General features: G+C 49.3%; 1 protein-coding gene across 1 annotated transcript; it reads right to left on the minus strand.

Annotated features, from left to right (window-relative positions):
• Positions 1-392: 392 nt before the first annotated feature.
• On the minus strand, positions 393-26,853 carry DCTD (dCMP deaminase). Its single transcript, XM_030312089.1, has 6 exons — positions 26,777-26,853; positions 24,944-25,058; positions 24,414-24,549; positions 4,494-4,610; positions 3,118-3,214; positions 393-1,781 (listed from the first exon to the last, which is right to left on the minus strand). The coding sequence occupies exons 2-6, from the start codon at positions 25,049-25,051 to the stop codon at positions 1,703-1,705; spliced, it is 537 nt and encodes a 178-aa protein (XP_030167949.1). The 5' UTR covers positions 25,052-25,058; positions 26,777-26,853; the 3' UTR covers positions 393-1,702.

The raw sequence follows: 26,853 nt of genomic DNA on the forward strand, positions 1-26,853 counted from the left end.
CAAATCTAATATATTTTCTATCTTTAAGTATCTTCACTGATTTCTTTCTTCTACATACCTTTTGTTTTATGCATTTTGGAGCCGAAGGCAAGTGGTTTGGGAGGGATAAGAGAAAAAAATGGAGGAGAGAAAAGAAGAGAGATTTAGAGAATAAGGTGAAGAAGACAGCAGGAGAAGGAGAGTGGGAAACAGAGGTGTCATGGGAGGGGGAAGCCTGGGGCCCATCAGATGGCCTGCGTGAGACGAGGGCACAGAGAGAGGTAAGTGAGCCTTTCTTAACACCTTCAACTTGGTCCGTAAGGAAGGGTGTGTTTCACAGACAACACAGAAATGACAGAAACGGAGAGCTAAGGACACGATTACACTATAAAAACGAACATACTTCAGTGTGGTGGATTTTAATAAGATTTTAATAATATTGGTAAGGAGCCAAGTTACAAAGACGTCCTGGAATACAGAGTACAAAACCTCAGAGACAAAATAAAAACTCATGAGAACACAAGAGCGCTTGAAAACGGTAATAATCTCCAGGATAAAGAACCCATTTTTCTCAACAAAGCTACCAAGTGTGTTTAATAAAATCTAAAGGAGAGTAAAGACAAGGTGCACAGCCACACCCCCAAGGCCAGCCACGCCCCCAAGGCCGGGAAGACACTGGGGAGGTGTGCTGCTGGAGGCGTGGTGGCCAGGAGCCAGGAGCACAGAGGAGCTCCCGTTACCAGCAGATCTGGACTCTAAACCGACTGGAGGCAGGCTGGATTTCCTCCCATCTCACTTACAGGGTGGGAATTCATTTATTCCCCGGTTGGAGAGCAGCCTTGGCCATGAACCGTGTTGGCACGTGGGGGCGCAGCGACTCTTCCCACACGATGAAGGAAGCTGGTGCCCGCACCACCTCGGTCCCCCCAACCCTGATGCCCCAGCAGGCGCGGTCTCGGGGGCGAAGAGGGGAGACAGGCTGTCTCCTCCAGGAACAACTCATTGTTCAGAGAGGCTAATGTCAGAGCGCTGCGTGATGAACACACTGAAATTAAGAAACAAGAACAGGGGTCCCCACCCCCCCAAGAAGAACGTGCCATTACACTGCGGGCTGCAGGACAGCAGAAGCGGAGGAAGTGTCCCCCACTCAGGTGTGCTCAGCATTTCTCAGGACAGATGTGCTATCCTGCCTAGGGTTTTTGGGTGGGTGGAGGGGGTTTCAACTCCCTGAAGCAAATCTTCCGCATTAGCTACCGTCATGTGGGTCCTATTTTTGTCTTTTTTTTTTTTTTTTTTTCCAAGGGCACTACATGTTCTGCTTCATTGGGGCCAGATGTTCAAGTCAGTGTGTCTGATCATCCTGCCAGGAACACGACAACAATTATTTATTTGTCCTTCCAGCACCTGTAGCGGCGAGGACCAGCTGTGAAATGCAGGGGAGCCACCAGCGTCCTAAGCAAACCAGGACACGCAGCGGGAGGCCACTCCTGCCCTGTGCGACAGGCCATCTACATCTTTACTTTAAACCCTAAATCAATAGTTGAAACAGATGCAGATTCCACGTGACAAGAGAGACAGGAAGATTTGAGGCTTTATATACTTTAGATGTCTACTTTTGCTGTACTGACCATTAAAAAGTTATGTGTAACTTCAAGATGAAAGGCATTAGCAGCTTCTTAGGAGAGGATAATCCCAATCTTTTGGAGATTTAATGAGATGTAACTCACTGAAGCTTCTGGCTCGGTCTGCTGTTAATTGAATCAAAGTCAATGACAATCTTGCTGCACTTTGGTGTGAATTTCCTAAACATAAGAAACAAAATATATAGAGATATTATCCAGTGAGTAGTTTAAAGCAATTTGTTTACTTTGGCTTAACCTACATTTTCTGTGGGGAGGAAAAAATTTCCCGGGATTTCACTTGATATCTTATCTCTATAGGAGCCAATTATAGTGCACCATACTGAGAGGGACACGAACCAGAAAAGACTAAGACAAAAAAAGGAATACATGGGGTGGCTCGGTCTGTGTGTTCTCCAGCCAGCGGAGTTCATGAATTATCAGGGAGTCAAAGGATTTCTAACAAGTTAGCTGCACAACATGACACCCGATTACTAGTTTTCCCACCAGATTTATCTTCCTTCCTAGGAAATTTCTGCAGCCAAGCTGGAATCGCTCGAAAGCAAAACAAAACAAAACAAAAAAAAAAAACAAAAAAAAAGAGCAAATTTTCCTTTGCCTCTTGTACACAGCAAAAAACCCAGCCAGCTTTAGTGTGGAGTAATTTTTAAAGTCACATTTTAAAAATGCAGAAGTAAAATAAACCCGCTATATATTTTTACTCACTGATGTACCTTCTTAAAACAGTTAACAGGACAGTATTTGCGGACTGGCTGTATTCTTTTAAAAACCAGTAAACAGTGAATATCTAATTATCATTATTATGCAAACAATCTGCATGTAAAGCCTCATAAGGCAAAGCAATTCAAGAGATCCGTCACATCTAACTTCTATCCCTGGTGATGAACAGAAGTACATTACTAATTACAGCACCCCACTGCTGACCACCAATACTGCAAAGGAATTGCTTTGAAAGCTTTCAGTCTCAAACGAAGTTTCTTACCATGAATCGAAGGTGGTAGAACTTACCTGCAAGTAAACATACCTCCCAATCTTTGCCCAGCAAAGATAAGCATAAAGGTCGAAATAACTTCAAATCTCCATTTAAAATGTTGTTGTAAAAAGCATTTTTACATGGTGTTTCAACCTAGCGGGTTACTTGCGTCCTAAATTTTCAATGCCAGAGTTGTTACATTTGCAAACTTCACAGAAGTTTAACGTTAATATGGTAAAACTTGTGAAGTTAAATTTTCTCCCTACTAGAATAATTTTAGTCCAAACCCCAGAAAGCTACTAATATTTAAGGGCAAGATCATTCCTCAGATCATCGTCAGATACTTCTGTCACTGCTCTTAAAAATCTACCCCTAAAATAACATTGGGATCCTTGGCCCATCGCACGTAAAACGAGGCTTCCAAGTGTGGAAGTCAGGCATCACAAGTAGAAATGAAACATCAGCGAGCTCAAATGTTTCTTCAGTAGGCCTTCGACGACCTTTACCCCAAGCCCTTCTGCTTACCTGAAGGCCACCCCAGCCATATCAAACAGGAGCCTCGCGGCTGTGGTCTCATCGCTATCGTGGTACTTATCAGATATGAAAATAACTTCTTTGATACCTTTGACACCGAAAGAAGCCCCATTAGTATATGCACAAATAGATACGGCAACAGAACGCAGACATATACCGAGCCCTGTCGTGTCTATGATTAATCACCTTTTCCCAGTGTGCTTACACACGGTGTCCAGTTACTGAAATACATATCGGCCACTTTCCAATACGGCAGACGATGTTATCTTTAACCTGCCCTCCAGTCTTTATAGATTTTTTTTTTTAACACGTGCAAAGTAAAAACACGTCAGGTAGTCGAGCCTTGATCCGATTAACAAAGTTTCTTTACTGCGGGCAAATACTCTTCAGGCGAAAGACAACTTCTGTCCGCTCAGGAGGCTGATGCAGGGGAGTGGACATGTTGGCGAAAATCAGAGGCAAGTGCCATCGCGGTTCCCAGAATGGTTCTGCAGACCAATTCCAGCCAGCTCCATGGACAGCAGATTTGTTTTCTTTTCCTGTCCCGCAGGGCAGGGCTAACTGGAGGGCACCTGATACACCACCCTGCTCCTCCTCCAGCCCCTGAAGGGACCACAGGAAGCTGGGTACACGCGGGCGGAGGAAAACTCCACGACGTTCTTTAACAGGGGCCGGCCTCTGAGTCTGATATCACCAGACCTCTTCTCCTCAGAGACCCCCGGGCTCATGATGAACGGCCCCTTTAAACCACACATCTGGCTAACATGATAAGTCTTTAAATCTCAAGCTGAGAGCTTTATGGAGATAAAGTGTGGCTGAATCTTAGATGTGACAGTATGAAAAAGGTGAACTATTCAGAATACAATGGTGTAGATTTATGGTAACTGTAGCGTAAGGAAAACTTAAAGTAGTACCGTTCGAGTCTTATGACATTTATATGCGAAGATACGTTTAGGTCCTAAAACATCTACCATATATTAATACAAATTAAAATTGCATATGCAGCCTCCCAGCTGACCTTGCTTCTGACAGAAGTTCATTCCTCTCCCTCCCCCTAATCTATGCACAATATGTCAGAGAACAGTAAATTGACGGTAATTATATGCAACGCCGGTGTGGTTTTTTAGCAGCTTGCAGTTCAGGTTGCAAACTAAATTAAAAACATGCTAAGAATCGCAGAGGATACAATTAGTCTTAGAATACCTGGCACCGTTCAAAACCAAAACACAGGAAATACCTTGCAAAGTTGATAGTGCAATTAATTTCGGTCCAAACAATAACAAGTTAAGACCAAGCACTTTTGCAATGAGCCGCCGATGAGCGGGCAGCGACGCAAATGTGACAAATGGAACCCGCCCAGCTCCTACCTGCCTGGATGATGAGCTTAGCACATTCATTACAGGGAAACAAGGCAACGTACATAGTACAGCCTTTCACGTCGGCCGAGTTTTTGTTCATGATGGCATTCAGCTCGGCGTGGCACACTGCGGGTTCGAAAGAGAAAGAAAAGGAAAACAGCATAACTCACGAGGAACGTACCGACGCTGCCGAAGCATTCCACGTGCCCCTCTGAAGAAGACACATGGAACAGACTCGATTTTTAAAAAAGTGATTAGAAACGGAAAGTACCGAGAATACCAAATGAGGGCCGCGTGGTCTAACAGGTTGGCTTTTAGCAGTAAAACCGTTCAGGGGGAGCTGCAGCCCTGGGTCTGTAAGCACCTGGCGCGGCCAGGAGGGGCCAAGGTCAAGTATCTCCACCCACCCTAAGCACGGCAATAGCTCATGGCTCCACAGGACCCTGGGGTATGGAACTGCGCACATAAAACGGCTCATTTGTGCGTTGCTACTCACATGCAAGGATATTCGCGGTGGCCGTTAGGAGGGCAGGGTGCGATTTTAAGAGCAAGAGAACCAGGAAGTGAAGCTGAGTATTTCTATCCCGAGGGATCCGCTTCACCCCATGGATCTCGGCCCACATACACACAAGAAAAATGCCGGCAGACAACCAGCGGCTTTTCGTTTAGAAGGAAACATTCATCCACTTAATGAAACGTCAAGTTCTTGCCACACTGGCCCGTTCCGGCAGCGATCCCCAAACAGCGATCCCCACACGGGCCTGAGTTCAAGGGTGAAGGGAGCACCGCCTCTCCTCTCCTACACCTGGAAGCCCACCCATCTTCCCCAGCCGTTGGCCAGGTGCTCCCACCTCCTAAGCTTCAAGGTGCCCTCTCCTCAGGGGAGCTCTACTCCCAGCCCTGATTCTGTTTAGAATCCCCTGCCCGCTCAGTGAGGTGGCCGCTTTGCCCTCTTCTGTCGTTATTCAAGTTTCTGGGTGCATCGCTCAAAACTGTATCATAATCTGCAAACTCGTCGGCACTCGTCTGGGGTGTGTCCTGCCTGGGATGTGGATTTCTAAGAGAATCGCCCTCATGATTCTCATGTGCAGACACGTTTCAGAAACACTGCGTTGCAGAACCCTCTGGTAACTCCAAGGGGACTTAACACACACTAAGCACACAAGCGGTAAAATAAATGTCTGTTGAACAAATTAACGACAATCTGGCCGTGGTCCAAATCCTACAAAACTGCCAGAATTATAAATGTGGGGGCCCTCCAGGGGGGCCCCCACCTTCTCCAACCCACCAACCTTCTACACTTAACACCCTCTTCTGGGAGTACTGAAGCTTTAGATGAACAGCAGCCTAAGCTCGTGGCTCTTGTCCGCATTAGCTGTGACACACTCGGTCCCCGAATCGGTATTAATATGGCTCAGCCATATTAATTATTCTGGCTCAGCCAGGATACAGCCCCTGGCCCACCTTCCGCCCCGGGGCCGCCCGCTTTTCAGGTACCGGTAGAATTGCAATGCCCGCCTGTGTCCCTGTGCTGGGGCCCTCTCAGGAAGCATTGGGAGGGCTCCTTTCAGTCTCTGAATGCCACGACTGAGGGGGTCTTGGTCATATATGTGGAAATGAACAGTTGCCGGGCATTGTAAGAAATTCTAAAAAAAAACAAACTGCGCTTGATCAGATCACAGCCCATTGGAGAATAATCCCCGCCGGCCACAGAGGGACCTGGGCCACCATCCCCGAGATGCCACGAGAGAGAAAAGAAAGGCTCCCAGGCTCAGTGGCTATGAGGACACTGGCCTCAGAGAGTCCCCTTTTGGCCCCCATTTCCATCCCTGGTGACCGGGTCGTTCCCAGGCTGGGATTAACAACGGCTCCCTGTAAAAAACAATTAGATGTAATTGTTTCTTTTATTTCCCCCTCGAGGGCAGAGACCAGTCTTTTAGGTTCTTTGTAACTCCCCCAGAGTCCAATGCGGTGCCATGAACATAATGGGTGTTAAATATTTATTGAATGAATAAAGGAGGAAATGCAGATTCCAATTATTGACAGTGACATTGGGAAATGCAGGAAGTCCTCTTAAATTCAAATATCAAAACTATGCTTTCCCATCTAATAAATATTTTTTGATGGTGCTGGTATTAATATTCAGAACTACAGAGTTTCCGAGTCTGTTAGGAAACACTATTCTAGTGCTTTCGTTTGAATCCCTAAAAATGGTCACAGTGACTCCAACTGTCTTCCTCTAATTCATCTGAGGCAGTTTGGGGACAAAATTTAACATCGTGTGGTCTGGATTCGTTAATGAAAATTACCATAGGAAACAGGTTCTCGGGGGCGGCCTCCGACATCCCCGTATAAAGGGTGGTCTACAGAAAGAATACACGGGGTCACAAACAGACTTCCTTTCTCTCAGCTACAAAATCACAAGAAGCGACATACAAAGCTTCTTGTTTGTTGGAGAGATGTGAGGTCTACTGGGCACTATGACACTGAGGAGGCCCCCGAAAAGGGACCATTCCAAGTCCCCAAACCCGCGGATCCAAAACTGGACAAGACGAACGCAGAGCTCCAGTGTTCCATCCACACTTGACTTCTCTCGCTCATCCCTGTGCCCCCTCAACTTCGGTCCTGACAAATGCCCCCTCCAGCCTTCCCCCCAGAACCCCTGGCCCGCCAAACCTATCTGGTGAACACCAGCTTCCCAGGCTGAGGAGGGAAACCCCAGCCCAACCCTGCCCGGTGATTTGCAAACTCCTCACGTCTGTCTGTCTGTCTGATCCTGAGGTCTGAGACGCTTCTGGCCTGGCACTGGCCTCTGAGGTCTGCGCTCCACACGACCCCTGCGGCTCTGACGCTTGGCCTCCCGTCCAAAAGCGCCCTGCGTTTCCCTGCAAGACTGACCCATCGACGAGGCACCATCTGGCCAGGCCTCGGGCCCCCACCGCGTCCTCACTGAGGAACGGGCAGACTCACGTGACTGTCCGTCGGATTCGTTTACAGTAGGCCGGTCAGAGTGGGGTCTGAGGACTCCTTTCACCACCAAATGCCAGGTGACCCCCAAATCTGCCTCGGGCCACAAAGAGCAGGCTGGCCTGTGAAGGGCTGGCCCCAGGGCTCTGGCCAGCCTGACTGCAGGCTGAGAACCTTCCCTCTACTCTCCACCTCCCAGGCAGGGGTGGAGGAAGCGGGAGCTTTGCGGTCAGCACCAGGGTCAAGGCCCAGCTGCCCCTTGAAGCTGTGTGACCCTCACCGAGGCATGTGCGTGCCTTTGGCTGGCAGGAGGTCGCGACGCCGAGAAAGTGAACTGCCGAGGAACTAAATAAAAGCGAGTTTTGCAACACCAGGTAATCTAATTTTTGGCCGTTTGCTCTTGTGTCCAGTTTCCTCCCTCCATCCACTAGAACAGCTGGTTCTTCTCCAAGACAGGCTCTCGATGGCAAATCACGAGGCCCCGCTCCTGAGGCCCAACGGCCTCGTCCCCGCGCCGCGTCTCTCCGTTACAACCGTGGCCTCGGTCTCCACTCTGACCGGGCCATCTTCTCAGCATTTTCCTTTCGAGATGAAACTGTCCTGTCTACAAGCGCTAGGCTAATTCATTTTTAAAATTATCAGCTCTTGGGGTGGCTGGGTGGCTCAGTCGGTCAGGCTTCCGACTGCGGCTCAGGTCATGATCTCGTGGTTTGTGAGTTCAAGACCCACATCGTGCTCTCTGCTATCAGCACAGAGGCCGCTTCGGATCCCCTGTCCCCCCCCTTCTCTGACCTTCCCCTGCTCTCGTGTGCACTCTCTCTTTCAAAATAAATAAACATAAAAAAAAATAATAAATAAAATAATCATCTCTTCACCCAGTAATGAACATAAGCTCGAGTTTTCACTAAATCAATCCTTTTCAAACTGTAGGTCAAGAAATAAGTTTACTGAGTTACAAACAGCTTTTTCATCCCTCTTTTTAGTGAAATGTTTGAAAGCAGAAGAGATCTGAATGTGTCCATATGACAGAGGTTAAGTGCTGTTCCTAAAAACTGTTTCAGGTGTGTGTGTGTGTGTGTGTGTGTGTGTGTGTGTGTGTTTCAAGTGTGAGCTATGTGTGCTGGGTTGCCATGTAAAAAGTATGTAACTATGGAAACCTGCTGACCTCTGTAATATGTTAGTAACATTTACAATCATGGGGGGGGGGCGGTGGGAGCTGGAAAGGCCCTGATTTATAGAATCTGCTGATTTCGGGGGTGTGAATACTCCCACGTGGCCAATTTCAAGCTCCCGACAGACAGACAGTTGGGAAGATAGAGCGCTCAGATGAGCAGGGGAAGAGCCAGCTCCCACATACGCCCCCTGGACGGCCTTATCTTCACCAAAATGCAGTCTCCCTCTGGTTGCCATCTCTGGATGGGCCTGCTCGCCAGGCCCATGCTTACAGCCAGCTCTCCACTCGAAACCCTCTCGGGTGCGCACCAGGCCCTGTGGAGTCTCTTATGTTTCTGTGGGTCCTTTTCTTTCTCTTGTCTTTTGGGGCCTTTCCCAAGGTCCGGTCTTGCTCTTGGATTTTTTTCCTGTGGTCACTAAGAATCCATGCATTTGCAGATTCTCAGAGGGCGGATCTATCGGTTAATAGCCTAGAATCTGCATTTCCAACCCACCTTCTCTCGGGCCTTTGCCTCAGGTGTTCTGAGACTTCTCCGTAACTCTTCTCACTATGATAAACACTCCACAGATATCTGACAGCAATAAATGAAAGAATAAATCGATCTTTTCCCAGTGCCAGCATTTTTATTGTGTTGCCTGGGAATAACGACGTCAAGAGTTGCAGAGAGGTAAGAGCAAAAACCAACCAACCGGGAGAGGTTCTGTTCGTGACCTTGAGATGAACGTAGTTTTTATACTCATAGCAGGAATAGGACCAAGTATCCCAAACATACACAGGCACTAGGAGGTATTCCTAAGATAGCTCAATTGTCCAAAAAAAAAAAAAAAAAAAAAAAAGGGACAAATTTTCCAACTCTCTACCCAGAATTACTCATCTCTGACTCAGTTATAAGCAGAAGAAACCTCCAAGTACAAGTATATTTGATAAGCACAGAGGATGACACACAACCTTTCAATTATTCTCAACACTGTTGAAAAGGAAAAGAATCAAATGCTGGAAAATATCAGATTAATGCTTATAAAGTTCTTGATTGCCAGAAAGAGAACCTCTATTTCAGGTAATTATAAGACAATTCATATGCTGTGGTCTTTTTTTTTTTTTTCTTTTCTATTACTAACTGTCAGAATTCAGAACTGCATTAACCTTGGACCACTGAGAAGAGATTGTATAATTAGAAAACTGTATTTTTCAAATTCCCTCTTCCTAGGGCTTGATTAATCCTCACTGTCTCATGTAGGCGGTTCTCTAGAAGTTTGACAAATTAACAGGATATATTCCATCCTGGCTCGATGTGAGAGACTCACCATTTTATAGACTTGACTTTCATCTCATGTGAGACTAAGACAATATCTGTTTTAGATGGCAGTATTATTAAGGTTACTTAAATAAGTGTAAAAAAAACCCCCACAAATAATGCTAACCAAAGGCTAACTGCTGCACAAACAGTTTAGCAGCACTAGTGTGGCCCTGGCCTCAGCTGCTTTCCGTGTGCTAGCAGGGCGTGAGGGGAAACGCTGGGCTGGACAGAGGTGGGAGTCGGGAAAACCAAGGTTCTCTTCCTGCTGAAGAAAGTCTCCAGGTTGGTTAAAACTCCTCGTTTTCAGTGGTCCAGGTTGAAGCAGATGATTTGGTCGGGCCTGAGGGGTACTCTGGCAAGGCTGACCTAGAACGTGGGGCAGGCTGGCGTGCGGCCAAGGCTGACCTAGAACGTGGGCTCCAGTAGGGGCGGGTCGGAGGTTCACACCGGGAACACCTGCTGCCCCTCGGCAGGTGCCCGTGGTGCCTTCCGCTGACGCTCTCCAGCATGCAATGCACGAGCCTCAGAAAGTCTCTGGGGAGCAGGGTGGGGGGGTGGGCGGGTCTGCCTCTGCCCTGACTGGGAGGGCGCTCGGGCGAGGCGGCCACTCACACGACAAGCATGGGGCAGTTCGCTCACTGCCAGGACACAGGGTCAGAACTCAAGTGCCAAGACGCGTCTGCACGTGGCCTTCCAGGCTGAAAAGGTGGCAGGCTTCACCCTGCAATTAATAATTGACATAGGGGCACTGGGGCTGAGCGTCCGACCTTGGCTCAGGTCATGATCTTGCAGTTCGTGAGTTTGAGCCCCACATCGTGCTTGCCGCTGTCAGCGCAGGGCCCGCTTCGGATCCTCTGTCCCCCGTTCTCTGCACCTCCCCCGCTAGCACGCTCTCAAAACTAAATAATAAACATTTAAAAAAAAAAAAATCATTGACATGAAATGGGGCACCCGAGTTCAAAATTGACCTATGTGTTTTAAAAAATAACTCAATGTTAATTTTTACAAGATATTCCATTTCCATCCTGATGATGAAGCTGTCGTTATTTCTTGGGGCACCCAGGTGGCCCGGTCGGTTAAGCGTCCGACTTCGGTCATTTCACCGTTCGTGGGTTCGAGCCCCGCGTCGGGCTCTATGTGGACAGCTCGGAGCCTGGAGCCCGCTTCGGATTCTGTGTCTCCCTCTCTCTCTGTCCCTCCCCTGCTCATGCTCTGTCTCTCTCTCAGGAATGAGTAAACATTAAAAAAAATTTTCTTTAAATCCTTTCTTGAAATGATGGTCTAAGTGTTTTTATTTCAGGGGTCCTACAGCTATCAGAGTCACTGAACCCCGGCACATCTCTCTGTCGGGGCTCAGGCGCCCTCTTCCCTGTGCTTGAAGCCCCACAGCTTTGAAAAGTCCACCGAGGGGTGTGGCATGTACATCCTCCTCTAACAGATCCATTTAGGGAACTGGGGCTTCTGGAGCTAAAATGGAATTTCAACTACTTATTTCTTAATTATTGAAAGATACCCTGACAGGGCCTCATACATCACTGCCAGCCTCCAAAGGACCCATCCTTCACATCAATAATTTAACAACAGAGTAGCCTCTACATTTAAGCACCCCCCCAACCCACCCCCACCCCTACAATATCGCCCCCGAACGTTATCAAATGCTCACTATTACGGCTACCCCGAGATCCAAAGCGAGCATCCCAAGAATTTCGTGCCCAGGCAAGGTCAACTCTCTACCTTATCTCCCCTCCGTCAAGTTTCCACACCTGAAAAGTAGCGACCAGACTCAGTACGAGAGTGCCCGATGGACTGGGGACAGAGGTGGGGTGAGGAAGAGGGAGAAGCGAGTTAGAAGGCAGTTCATCAGTGCCTGAAGCCAGCCCCAACCACCCAGGCCCACCCACCGCTGGCCCACAGCCTTTCTGGCGAGTTCCGAAGCCCAGCTCGCTCTTCGGCCTCTCAGCCAGAACGCGGCCACCCCCAGCCGACGGAGCCTCCCTTTGTACCAGGAGGAAACAGTTTTAATCTGAAACCATGTGGTGTATGCATGTCGCGATGAGTTCTGGTCGCGGGCAGGGCACCCACGGGGCAGGGCACCCAGCCCCGGCCCCTGCGGAGCTCAGGCCCGGCCCGGCGGGGGACACCCAAGACACATACCCGAGCACCCAGCAAAAGGCTGCAGGCGCCACGGAAGGCGCACCGAAGAGGTCAAGTGGTGGGAACGGCCGGGAAACGAGGGGTTAAACCTGCAGGCTGGTCGGTAGACGGGGAACTGAATCTGCGGGGAACAGTGTTCCGTGGGGAAAAGTACCTGGCTTACGAATGGCATTTCAGAACAGAGTGGGTCTAAACCCTGGGACTGGCCTACACGGGTGGGTGTTCCAGTCCCGGCGTCGCTCAAGGACAAACAGGAGTAACAGTGGCCTCCTCCCGGTCTCCCAGGGTTACAACTAGACCCACGTGAGGAGAGCGGCAGGGAAAAGCTTTGGGAACTAAAAAGAGCGCTGCAAGCGAAGCCATGTGCCCCAGAGGCAGAACTGGGCCTGTTTCCTGAGGACGGACGGCCTCAACCCTGGCTGGTCCCCACTGATGAAGATGCGTGGGCGTCAGGTCCCCGGAGGAGGGTCTTCCGGAGCGGAGGTGACAGGTGATGGGTGACAGGTGACAGCCCGCGTGCCTCACCTGACCACGCCCCAGCTGTTCCACTCCGTGTGCTTAGACGCAAACACCACTGCCCCCTGCACCCCCCCTCCCCCGCCGCGCAGTGGAACGGGGCCTCACAACCTTCTGGCTTTGAGGGACACACGATTCGAGCAGAGACACGTTCATTATTCCAGCGTGAAGTCTGAGGGTGGGAAAAGGGCAGGTAACAGCGACAGCCCCGAGCCTGGAAAACGTCCCGAGTCTGTTCTGCTAGGCCCGTGCCCAGAGGAGGTCTCGGCCAGAGGAAAGGAATTCTGGCCGAGAAGACGGACGTCAGTCACTCACTTAGAAGGTGGCCAAGTCCTCGGGCGTCCGGTGTCCCGGTCCTAGAGCCGTGTTTACACCCATCCCCGCCGGCACACCTCCTAGGGCTGGACCCGAGGCACCCGGTTCTTGGAGCCGTCGGCAGCCTCTGCCGTCCCCTCGCCTCCTCCCTGCACGTCCCCTCGGCCACTCCTCACGCGCTGCCTCCCCCACCTGCTCGTTCTAGGTCCCTACACCTCTTGTGGAGCCTCAGCCTCCCGGCCTGTGAAATGGACAGCAAAAGGCCCGGCATCGCAAGGACGAGCGTCCGTGAAGAGCACAGCACAGAACCTCTCCGTCCCCGGGCTGCTCAGCTCGGAGGCGGAGAACGGACATTCCTCCCTCTCTGTCTCTCCTACTCTGATCCCCATCCCCTGCCTCCGTCCTCGCTGCCTCTCGCCAAGGCTGTTGGCAGCAACTCATGGCACCCAGGGGAGCCACTTAGCCCCAACGGTAGTGCTTAGGGCTAAAGAGAGTTCTGACTGTGGTGTTTCCATTATTGACAATAAAGCCCCCAGAACTCTAATTACATCGCTTCCCCATGTGCTAAGGGCACACAATCAGGTCAGAGGGAGGAGGGTGTGGAAATGCTGCAGTCCAACGGTGGGTAAGCCAGGCCAGCTCCCTTCCTGCGGTTCATGCGAAATACATGTTTGAGGCCTAAAAGCTACTGAAGAACATGAATAGGTACAGACCGCTAATCGCTGCTTGACAGCTTTGTAATGCAAATACGCGCCGCGAAGATCCAAAGCCTCCCTCTTGCATTAATGGCTTTCAAAGGGTAAACCGGGACTGAGCAATGAGCACTGGAATAGGAGTCAGGATGTGTGTGTTCTAATTAATTCCAGCTCTACAAGGCCCGCCTCAGGCAACTCACTGATGCTGTTTCGGCGTGCAGAAAATGGGGCTGAGCCGACCTGACTCAGGCTTCTGAGATGAGACACGAGCTGGAGACCCTGCCCTACTTTCCCTACTCTGCGCTCCGCACCGCATTCTTTTCCCTCTCCCCCCAGCGTCCAAGCCCGAACCCGCTCACCCCTCTCTTCCCTCCTTGCGGCTGATAACCTTGCCGCATCCTTCACGGAGCTGGGACTGATCACACTGCCACCTGCCACCCACGGACCTCTGTCAGCTGCCCCGCTCGGTGTCCCTCTTCTATCGCTCATCAGTGTGCCCGCAATCTCTCTCGGCTGAACCAGCCCACGTGCGTGCTGCAAAAACTAACAAGACCCAGGCCCTCCCCTCGTAGAAACCCTTCTCTTGGCCCCATCTCCCATGTGGCTGCCACTCTAACGTCTTTTTTTTATGTTCTTATTTATTTATTGTGAGAGAGAGAGAGAGAGAGAGGCAAGGAGGGGCAGAGAGAGATGGACAGAGAGAATCCTGCACTGACAGAGCGGAGCCCGACACGGGGCTCGATCCCACGAACCGTGAGATCATGACCTGAGCTGAAACCAAGAGTCGGATGCTTAACTGACCACTGAGCCACGCAGGCGTCCCAAACATCCTGCTTTCTTAACAACCATCCCAACCCCCTCTCCATACAGGGTCCTGCTTTCCTCAGCTGCTTTTCTTCCTTCAACAGGCCGTCACCTCCCATCCCCACCACTTCGTCAGCACTGCGCTCTCCAATAAGACCTGTGTGTCGCCGACCCCCCCGAGGACGTTTGTTAGTCTTCAACGCACAGCTCCCTCCTCCTTAGCGGGGGGGGGGGGCTCCGAGCGATCCCTGTGAGCAGGCTCCTTCCCCCACTCCTCCACCCACCCTCGTAGTGTTGCAGTTCTGAGACCAGCCCCGGGTCCAGCCTCTGCACACGCTCCCTACGTGTGCTCACGCATTTCCATGGCACAGTGTCACCCGAATGCCACACACGCCCACACTGACGTCTCGGACCGAGACCTCCGTCCCCACTCACACCCCCAACTGACACTTCTACTGGGAGGTCTCACAGACACCTCAAACTTCAGGGGCCAAAGCTTCCCCCAAACCTAGGCGCTCAGGCTAGGACTGCCCGGGGGAGTCAGACTCCCTCTCTGAGCCCCGTGTCACCCAGCCCTCTTGATGCTGCCTCCATTTCTCTCCATCTCCTATCCCCCGGACCACCCACAGGTCCCCCCCACACCAGCTTCATCTTGTAAGTCCAAACTCCTTACCTCCGCCCCCTGCCGGCCCCCAACCTCGCCTCCGTACTCCGTGTGGCCCAAATTCTTTCCCTCCCACAGAAAGTTCCAAGCGCCCTCCTGCCCTCTCGCAGCGAATGTCCTTCCCAGCCCCAAACACTGACCAGCCAACCCTGACCTCCGGGAACCCATCGAATCCTTCAGCTCTCAGCCTAAAGGTCACTTCCTCAGAAAGGAATAAGCAACAGCATCTGTTTATTTCATTAACGTCTACCTCCATCACTGTTAGTCTGCCAAGTCCTTGAAAACAGACCTTGTACGTTTTTATTTGCTAGCGCGGGGTGCTGGCATGGAATGTGCGGAGAGGATGCCGGGCCACAGGTCAACGTCCTCTGAAAAATGTATTGTGATATAAAATATACTCGTGACTTTTGGGCGCCTGGGTGGCTCGGTCGAGTGAGCGTCCGACTTCGTCTCAGGTTCACGATCTCACGGTTTGTGGGTTCGAGCCCCACATGGAGCTCGCTGCTGTCAGCACAGATCCTCTGCCCCCCCTCTCTTTCTGCCCCTTCCCTGCTCGTGCACTCTCTATCAAAAATAAATGTTTAGAAAAATAAATAAAATATAGTCATGATTTTTAAAACGGAAACAAGTGACTTGAGAACTCCCCCATCACCAACAGACAACTCAAACCAACAGAAGAATGGATGATTCCTTAGTATTTATTTCAGTTCCTAGAAAGTTGTAACTCGCTCGCATAAGGAAGAAGGACAGTTAGAGATTCTGCTTCCCTTTTCCACCTAAACCCAAAATTAATGGCATTCTGAACAAAGTCTTTTAATTGCAGAATTAAAAAATTCATGCTCAGTTATCATATTCAATATTTTAAATTTACTGTGGCATCTATCATTTGGAAGAAGCACAGAGACAAAATTCACACCTCCGCTAAGTGGCCGGGACGACCCTCCAGAGCGCGAGCTGAGGGGAGAGTGTGTAGGCCCTCCCGTCTCCACTGCCTTGCTCTCACCAAGACTCTGCATTTATCACGGGATTTCCCGATGCCAGGCAAGCACCCACGTTTCAGTAAAGGTGGTCGCACAGACTCACAGAAGGACTTCTGAAGTCCTTCCCTTCCATCTGGTCTAAGACTAACCTCTTCTCTCCTACAGTTCTGTACCTGCCTCCTCTCTTCATCTATTTTCCTGCACTTCGATGTGGGGTCCTTTTCTTCACTGCTTATCTTCCAACCTTTCTTCATCCAATGTCTTTGAATCTCCAGGTTTGTGGGGTAACCTATACTCTTCGACTGCCCCCTCCTGCTTGTGCGTCCTGTCTTGTCCCATGTCGATTCATCTTAGGACTGGAGCAGATTTCCAATCGCTGGAGGGAGAGAGTGAATAAAGCCTGTTTCTCTCCTTATTAATTTGTCCCCACACATGATGTATATTCTCTCCATGTCACGGCCTCCAGAAGTGTTTTACAAATCTGCAGCTTTCCCCCAGTATGGCTTCAGAACCCCCTGGGACCCCGTGAGCAGAGAAATGGCACTCTAATCCAATGTGATCCAAGCTGTATTGCTGAATTTTTCCTTAGAATTCTAGCACTGAAGGGGTCCTCAGTGATCATTTGTTTCATAAAGATACTGAGAAATAAACAGCAAGTAATATAGTAACATCCCCACAATCACTGGGTATAAACATACCACACCTAGAACCTAAGTTCCAGAAGCCTTGTCCAGGATCCTTCCCCTTGAATCTGACAACTGCTGCTTTAAGCACTGTGGGGACTTTCTCAGCTAATATGCGTATTAAAGACAAATATAATTGGGGCGCCTGGGTGGCTCAGTTGGCTAAACATCTGACTTCGGCTCAGCTCAGGTCATGATCTCACAGTTTGTGGGCTCGAGCCCCGCGTCAGGCTCTGTGCTGACAGCTCGGAGCCTGGAGCCTGCTTCGGATTCTGTGCCTCCCTCTCTCTCTACCCCTCCCCACTGTCTCTCTCTCTCAAAAATAAACATTAAAAAAAAAAAATTGTAAAGACATATATCATCTCATCCAAATATAAAACAAAAGTCCTACAAAGTAAATGTGAAAAGCGATACAAATATCCGCAAAAAATCTCTAGGAACCAGGTTTTACTGCATATTTCATTTTGGTACCAGTATCAACAGGGTATAGGGAAGAGAGATTCTTGATGAAAAAAATTCAAAATATAATAACACCTTAGTAATTCAGAGCGATTTCAGAGAAGATCAGCCCAAATCAGCAAAACAATAAAGAACAGATCAAGAGAATAAAGACTAAGGCAGCTCATCATTGTCAGGTCCCCCCTGGAACCCCACTGCATGGTGGCCCAAAGTTCTAAACAAAGACTTATCGGAATTAAAAAATTTGAAAAAGTTATATTTATCACAAGGAATAACGGCGGGGGCGGGGGGTGTGGGGGGGCGCCTGGGTGGCTCAGTCGGTTAAGCATCTGACGTCAGCCTGCAGTTTCTGAGTCTGAGTCCCGCATCCGGCTCTGTGCTGACAGCTCAGAGCCTGGAGCCTGCTTCAGGTTCTGTGTCTCCCTCTCTCTCGGTACCCCCCCCCCCGCCATTCATGCTCGTTGCTCTCTCAAAAATAAATAAACATTAAAAGAAAATTAAAAACAACAAAAAAAAGGAATATCCACTTGCACTCAATTAATGTGCTCACATATGTAAAAATCTAAAACAGATTGAAGGTGACCCTGAAATTTTATCGGTACTATTAAATTTCCCAACAAACCGTTTATTTTGAGCAACGGTACAAAGATAAAACTTCAGCCCACTTCCCGTTCGTTAACTTGGAAATCACTACCTTTGGATTATTTAAGGTTTGAATACAAATTTCCAGGAGGTAAACTGGTTCTTTGTAAAACGAAAGACAAACGCCGTGTATTTTTATGAGAAGGTTGGATGCCCAGAGATGAGCATTTTAGCTTTTCTTGCATATGCTTCTCAGGACTTAACCTGTTCCTATCTATACATGCTTTGTAGATATTCCTAGTGAAATAGTAATCTCGAGCTCTTCAAAAACAATTAGCCACGAATCTATAGATTAAAACACGCAGATAAATGGGCTTCCGGCTGGCTCAGTTGGAGCACACAACTCGATCTAGGGGTCGTGAGTGGGAGCCCCACATTGGGCGTAGAGATTACTTTAAAAAAAATAAATAAATAAAATACATAGACAAAAATCTAATAAACTAACCCCCCAAAATCATGATTTATTCTTAAGACCATTTATAAACAGCTACACCTGAACGTGAAATACGCTTCCATCAAGCTGATTAATTTCCAGGGGGAGCCTCCGACATAAGCCGTTATATTTCTACGATTTGTCTCAAGCATCACACAATGAAACCTGAGTTGGCCCCTTGATTCATAAAAACAATCTACTTTGTTTCTTTCTGGGGTACAGTCGCTCAAAGGTTTCCCGTTGGCTATTCGTTATTTGGTACAAAAGGTCCTCCCGGAGCCCACCGTCAGGGCCACGGCTGCGAAAAGGCCGAGCAGGGGAGGGGCGGTGGAAAGCCGCGACGTGAAATTAGAATTCTGTAGGAAACGAAACAGCAACTCATCAAACCCACGGATCTGCCTAACAAAACCGGAGGGCGTTCAATTTCAGCCGGCTGAAGGAACAAATTTGATCTTAATTACGAAGAAGCTCTTACAAGTTTTGAGGAAGTCACAGCTTAAGAAGGATCAGCCGCCTAACTTCTTGATAAATTAGTTTCTCAGGACTAACCTTTTGGATGCCGAAGAAATACATCACATGCGTGGCAGTCAGGAAAATGTCAGTGTTCAAGGGGGTAAGGTAAATGGCTAAGTAATCACTGAAATGACATCTCTGCATGCTTAACAATATGCTAAATCTGAAAAGTAAAGACTAAATTTAAATATAAAATTTAAAGAAGCTCCACCATGCACTGGCAAAACCGATCAAAGTTGCCGTGCTGAACAATGCCTTTAATTAACTCCTCCCCAGCATGATATCCTCTTCTGAGTTTTCCTACGGAAATATGAACGGACCCTGGAAGGAGCCCCGCGTCTCCCATTTCTGCCTGATGCACCTCGAGTGTGGCCACCACCCACTCTGGGCACATCAGAACCATGGTCGCCTCCATGATGAGCAAGTGGGATGCGGCAGGCAGAGCGATCCTGGCTTCTCGATCGATTGGGACAGAAGAGGCGGCCAGGCGGAGAGGCAATCTTACCCGCACACTCCTTACCAACAGGAAACGACATAACAGTAAAACACAGGCGAGCTGGATGAGCACTGGAACTACTATTGAAAATGGGAAGCCTGGTTTTTCTTTGAACTGTTTATTTATTTATTTTGAGAGAGAGAAACCCAGAGTGAGCAAGCGGGGAAGGCGCAGAGAGAGAGACAGACAGAGAATCCCAAGCAGGCTCTGCACCGTCAGCACAGAGCCCGATGTGGGGCTCAATCTCACGAACCACGAAAGCACGACACTCAACCAACTGAGCCCCCCGGGCGCCCCCCCAAACGGGAAGTTTTTAACAACGGCTCTCAAGGATGAAAGCTGTTGATTCCACTCCAACTCTCTGGTCTGTAAACTGTCGTCAAAATCCATTACGAAATCCCAAGGAAAGTGTGCTATCTGCATTACCATGGGTTATTTTACCTCCATTTTATAAAATTGGTATTTTGATCAAATGTGCTTGGTTCTAATGAATTTCACGAAGAGAAAGGAACTAAAAATGTCAGCTGAATACTTCATCCTAGGTTTAGCAACCACCCCCCTCCTAAAAATAAAAATCTTCCAAAGCTTTTTTATATGGTTAAATTAGATAAATCTGCTGCTTCCCGGTTTTTTTAATTGTCACTCGTGCGAAAAGGTGCGAAAAGGTGTCACTTTTCGCGCCGGCTTCTTCCTGCCGCTTAATGTTACTGACATCACACTACCTTTTGGGTTTTTCAGGAAAAGAATGAGGTAAGAACAGTTTCTGTGGCAGGGGGAATCTTCATTTTCCACATTAATACTACATTATAATCATATAGTTTCGTGACGTTTTGATCCTGAGGTTGGAAGAACAAAAACGCCCCTTAAAAATGCCTCTCCGGAGACACAGCCCGGAAAATGCTCCGTCCTTCTCTGTTACAAGCATTCTGTGCTTCCCTCCTTTCCAAAAAGGGTCAAGCAAGACTAACGGCTTCTAAACTTCCAGAATTAATAAGGACAATGAAGTTGTATACGTTCTTGGTCAACCCAAGCTCCCCTTCGGAGAAATGTTAAAGCAAACCATGTGCCTTCTGCCTCATGCTAAGCACAGGCCGCCACCACCTGAGCTCCTGACCTCCACAGAGTTACTCGCCTAAGCCTCCGCACACTCAAGTGCATAGTGAAAAGGAGAGAACGGGTGATCCACTGTGTTCTGACCGAAGCAACATTTCAGAAGAGCTGAATTCCTGGGCCCCACAGAAGAGACAGCTGGGTAGCAAAGAGCATTGACCTCAGGATGTCTCCCTGTCTGTGTGGCATTACAGAGGTGATTTACATTTCTGGGCCTTTCTTTTCCGATCCACACAAGACATTAGGCTTAGACTCTGTGGGCACAGGAGTCCAAAGCACTCCCCAGCTTCTGCAAGGGGTCCAAGTATGTTCCACAGACAGCAGAAACATCACATGTAGCACACACATACGCTTTTTCCAAACGCACACAAATGCTGTTTAATAAAGTACAGAGTAAGGCAAAGTGTTACTGGTATCGAGTAGCTTTTGTTATCCATGGATTTTCTTACCCAAAAGATGTTAATGATCTCACTTATGTGTGGACTCTTAAAAAAAAAAAAAAAAAGCTCACCGATACAGAGAACAGATTGGTGGTTGCCAAAGGTAGGAATGGATGAAACAGGTGAAGGGGGCGTGGTCAAAAGGTACAAATTCCAATTATAAAATAAGTAAGCCCTGGAGAATGTAATGTATAGCATGGTGACTACAGTAACAGTGTGTTTCATATTTCAAGGTTGCCAGAAAGATCTTAAAAGTTCTCATCGCACACACAAATTTTTTGTAACGATGTAAGGCGATGGATGTTAATGGGACTTACTGTGGGAATTGCTCGGCCGTGCATACAATTATCAACAAATCATTGTATCGTGCACCTGAACTCTACTATAACGTTATACATCAAATATGCCTCGGTAACAAAGAAAGATAGGGATAGTTTAACTAGCATTATACAGGGGTCCTGGAAGTTCTGTTGACATTTAAAAGAGGGTCCTCATATATTGAAAAGAATTAGGAAATCACTGGTCTAGAACTCTGGATGATCTCTAAAGCTCCTTTACAGGGATTAGCACATAATCTATCTTTCTCAGAGAGCAGGTCAGCCACTATTAATAGTGGTGAGGAAAGAAAGGGTTAAGCCGACTAATTCCAGACATTGTCATTTGATTTCAAAATCAATTGAAGTCTTAAAACGGAAGGAAAAAAAAGAACTTGCGTTTTGGTCAATTATCACCAAACGTTTCTATTACACCCAAGGCTATCCAAACATGTATTTCTCTGAGGCCTGAAACCCCTTGAAAAAAAAACAAGTCTGAGCACCCAGTTCATAGCCAGCCATCACTATTTAGACTTAAAGCCCATCTTTCCGTGTATTATGATGGTAGTAATACCAAATGCCTTTTAAAAACCATTTAATACCTTCTACGACTTTTACGGCACATCAAATTACAAGCCTACTCTTGTGAAAGGAAGTTGTCTACATCCTCGCATAACCACGTGTCAAATGAATAATTGAGAAACAAGGGCAAAGAGCTTTGAAAACCTAGAGGTATCATATGGATAGTAAAAAAAAATAATGCAGACAGACGACCTCCGCCCTGAAATTCAGCAACTATTCAATAAAAATTACAAAAAAAAAAATCAGTGAAGTTGGACAAATCCCTATGTTGATTTTTTTTTTTCATTCCTTCTAGAAAGGAGCTCTGAAAGGTACGGCCTCCAAGTTAGACAAAAGGCAGCGAGCGTCTAAGAACAAATACAATCGGCTACTTGAGAGGTTTCTGACCACTGGGAAGTGAGGGGCTGCAAACGTAGGCAAAGCTTTGGGCTTCTGGGTCACTGCCACAAATCTGCCGGGGCTCACAGGGACTCAAGAAGGCACAGGTCCTGAGGGAGAGCAGCTCAGGAACCAAGCAGGACCCGCCTATGCCTACGCCTACCCACCTTTCTACAAGCCACCTCCTTGCGACAGACTGACACCTAAGAATTCCCCCATTCTGGGGCGCCTGGATGGCTCAGTCGGTTAAGTGTCCGACTTCGGCTCAGGTCATGATCTCGCGGTCCATGGGTTCGAACCCCGCGTCGGGCTCTGTGCTGACCGCTCAGAGCCTAGAGCCTGCTTCGGATTCTGTGTCTCCCTCTCTCTCTGACCCTCCCCCGTTCATGCTCTGTCTCTCTGTGTCTCAAAAATAAATAAACGTTAAAAAAAAATTTTTTTTAAAAAGAATTCCCCCATCTGGCAGGAGGACCGAGGCTTCACTGTGTGGACTGGGTGACATAGTCACTGTGCTCGTCATGTTTCAGCGCAGACCTTGAACACATAGACCTTTTTCACTTTTGCAGTTTTTTTAAATGTTTTTGTTTATTCATTTTTTTGAGAATGAGAGAGTGTGAGCAGGGAAGGGGCAGAGAGAGATGGAGACACAGAATCCAAAGCAGCTCCAGGCTCTGAGGTGTCCGCACAGAACCTGACGCGGGGCTCGAACCCACAGACTGTGAGATCATGACCTGAGCCGAAGTCGGCCGCTTAACCGACTGAGCCACCCCAGCGCCCCACAGTTTTACGGTTTTTACGTGGGACGTTGAACTGTACTCTGAAAAATTACCATCACGTGTTACTACAAACAGCTGATCACTTCCCTTCTCTCTTACCATCGAAAGCTTACAGAACCAAAATCAGGATAACAAAAAGTTTCTCAAATACGTTAGCACATTTATCTTTCCACTGGAGCTCCACTCAGCTACAGAGCTAAGGCTGAGAAAACAGGTTTACTACCTTCCTGGGTCCGGGACCCTCCTCTCCTCCAGGGCTGGAGTGAGAAGGACAGACTGACTATAAATCCCCCAATCACTCAACTGTGTTTCATTCCTGGAAAACCCTGACTGCTTTGCAGCCCCCCACCCCCACCCTACCCTCATTCCTCTGTCCCTTCCCCACCTCCAGTCACATTCTTTCTTTTTCTTTGGAAAACAGAACAGTTGCCCTGAAGCAATTTAAAAAGAAACTCAGGGGGCTTATTTAACGTGACTCAGGTCCAGGAATATTCGTAAAAATATATAAATGAGGCTAATGTAGACTTAGAATTCTTCATGAGAAAACCCCAGAGGACAGCCTACTATGGACAAATCAACAAAGCAGAAAGGTCTTACATTATTCCTCGACGCGGGTTTCCTACAGGCACAAGCTTTCCCATTTGAATGGCCTGAGTCTGCTTTCCTCCCAACCGAGGCGGTGGGTTCCCTTCCAGACATAAACACAGGTCCTCATATTACGAAAAATCAGCAACCAGCGTTCGCAGCCCGATTCGCCTCTCGTATAGCATTGGTTGTCCGGGGAATGAAAGGAAAAGCGAGTGAGGCTGTGGCCTGTTCCCGCCCCCCGCCCAATCTCGAAAGTGGTTCTCCTTGGGGCTCAGATACGCAACAAATTACAAGAAGCACCCTTCCCTAATTGAAAGGTGAACACCAGAGCTGGCCAGGCCATGTGGTTCCACACGTCTGGCCTGTGGTCCACCCTGGGAATATAAAGCCCCCAGAACAGGAAGAAGAGACGGCATCATCCATTTCCTGATGCCCCGCTCACAGTCATTTCCTACTTCCCAGAGACGAGCTTGAGGTTTCCTCCACAGGCAGAGGGGCTGAACAAAGCCTGCTTCTCCTCAGAGCAAAGCCCTCGCCAGACCTTGGTCAGGTGGCTTTGCTTCCAAGCAGCCAGGAAAGCATGGGCAGGGCCAGCGTGCACATCCCTCAGCTACCTCTCCGGGGGGCTGTGGCCCTCTGCAGAAGCCCACCATCCACGCTCGGGTGTCGCCCAGCCTGGCGGGCTGCCAGCGAAACATACCAGGCCGGCCACAGACAACAGATCCCTGGACCTCAGGGCCAGGCCGTGTACAGACCACTAACAGGCCCCCATGCACTGACTCTTTGGAACGTATGGGTCGGGGGCAGGAAACGAAGGTGGTTCAACAGGATTCTTCTTCCGTCCAGCTGCTGATGACTGAAAAGAGATGATACTTTCTGACCAACTATCTTAGCTGAGCACCACCAAGGCTATGGCACCAAACAGAAGGAAACCCAAGGCAGGCCTTACCGTAAGGGTACTTGGTATCCAGCTTTCTCTCTGCCGTCCTTCTCCAAGGCAACACGTCATCGCTGCACCCATTTGGCATTCCATTATACCCGATGCCGACAATCTTGTTCTCTGCGTTCACGATGCAGGCTCCGACCTACAGGGAAACGTGTCCAGACACTGGTGACGTCAAGTGGCCCGTCGGCCCCTGGACGGGCAGTAAATGAAACCACAAGCTTGCAGAGCTCCAAAGCAAGCATGCGGCTTCCGGCAGTGTGGTAAGAGCTCTCTCTATCTCCTTGCTCGCTTTCTCTGGAAGCTCCCATAAGCCCCAGGAAGCACCCCCTAACCCCAGAGTGGGCGCAAGAGGCGGTGAATGATGGAATGTGAAACATGAACGCACCCAGGGAGGCAGCACAGGAGACAGACTTCCTCTGCCTTTCAGGCGACAGGCATCCGTGGAGTCTTTCTTTTCCTTTCGTAATGTGTTCGATTTGCAGGGATCTCTGTGCCAGTGAGGGTCCAAACATTCTCCCAGAACACTCACTTACCTGCGAATTTGGATCTTTGCTTCTCTGTGCCGATAAGAAGGCCACTGCCATGAAATACTCAGGCCATTCCAGATAGTCATCACGTTTCCTGCAGGGAACTTCACTCATGCTGGGTCTAGACGGAAAACAACAGTTGAGAAAAGCATTTTGGCAAATCTGCTTTCCAGTTCAACGCAACCACATTTAAACTTTGGGTCTGCAAAGTTAGACAATTTCAGTTACAATCAGAAATCACGGGGGGCGCCTGGGTGGCGCAGTCGGTTAAGCGTCCGACTTCAGCCAGGTCACGATCTCGCGGTCTGGGAGTTCGAGCCCCGCGTCAGGCTCTGGGCTGATGGCTCGGAGCCTGGAGCCTGTTTCCGATTCTGTGTCTGCCTCTCTCTCTGCCCCTCCCCCGTTCATGCTCTGTCTCTCTCTGTCCCAAAAATAAATAAACGTTGAAAAAAAAAATTTTTAAAAAAAGAAATCACGGATCATGGGACCGCAGACAGTGTCGGGCCTTAAGAAAAAAATAAATTAGGTTACTATTTCGGAAGTTTGGATTCACGCCTAGTTTCACATTCCCAAATATTACACCTAGTCACTGCTTTCTCATAGGATCGTTTTCCACTTAGTACAAATGCCTGCCCCCACAACTTGTTCTCTCCCCGATGAAACAGAGCCAGCACAAGAGAATGGGAGGGAGAAAGGAGAACATTTATTGATCACCTAATATATTTCAAATACTGTGAAAGTCAGACACATCATCTTACTCACGCCTCATTCTAGCAAAGGTAGTAACATCCCATGTTACAGACAGGCAAGAGAACTTATCCTAAATCACATAGGATTATTATCCATGCCTGTCAAATCCCACGGGAGCTGTCCCAGCTCTGATATTAACCGGATTAATTCGTCCCTTTTCTTTTCCCTTGGTTTCCCCAGCTGAAACAGAAGTTATCAACCCTGAGTACCGAATCAAATGAGGAGAAACTGACAAGTGTCGAGCCCTATGACTAAGGCAAAGTTTTAGTAACAGGGGCTCTACTCACTGCGGGCCAGGCACAAGCTGTTCTCCAACAGGCCTCCAACAGGGGGCCTAAAACTTCCAGTAAGGGGTGGGGTGCTTTCAAGGGAGACCAAACAGGGCAAGGAAGGAGGGCAACTCAAGAAGTGAGAAGTCTTGAGCAAGCCTAGGCGTCTGGGCTGAAGGAAGCCGGGAATTTCCCTGTATCTGGGCGGGGCGGCGCGGCAGTGCCTAAGACTGGGAACCATGATTATCCCGATGATGTTGCCCAAATTCCGAGAAGGCTGTAAACCCTCTCGACACCGAGCGACGCTGGACCGCGCCGGCTTACCGCCGGCCTTAAGGGTTAGCATCCATAACCGCTGCAGGGTGGGTACCAGATCGGTGCCAGCCTAACAGGAGGTGGGAGGGGCAGCAGAGGCGAGGGACGGGAACGTAGTAGCCCCGGGCGCTTGCCCCGGGTCGGCTGTGACGCTCACTGGAGCCCCGGAATCCAGCTGCGGAAACACGAGGGACGCCACTCCAGGGCCGGGAGGAACTCCCGCTCCCCCGCGCACCACCACTCCCAGATTCCGTTCCCGGACGGAAAGCAGGCGCCCCCCACCCCCTCGCCATGTGGGCGCAGGAAGTGACTGCCAGTCTCGGCCTCCCAGTACCACCCTCCCTCGGTTTCCTGGAAGGAGAAAGCTGTCGAGCCCTCCCGGCCCGCACCCGCATGAGGTGCACCCGGGAGCCGGGATAACCTCAGGGCTCCCCGCCCCGAGCCCCGGCCGCGAGTCCCCCACCCCCGCGCCCAGGCCGCGCCGCGTGGCGCGCAGGCCGCGTACCCGCAGGGCTGCCCCCGCCGGTCCTCCGCTCCGGGTCCGCGAACGCAGGACACCGCCGCCGCCGCCGCCACCGCCCA

The sequence above is a fragment of the Lynx canadensis genome, chromosome B1, assembly GCF_007474595.2.
Source record: "Lynx canadensis isolate LIC74 chromosome B1, mLynCan4.pri.v2, whole genome shotgun sequence".
In the NCBI taxonomy this organism is placed as follows: domain Eukaryota; kingdom Metazoa; phylum Chordata; class Mammalia; order Carnivora; family Felidae; genus Lynx; species Lynx canadensis.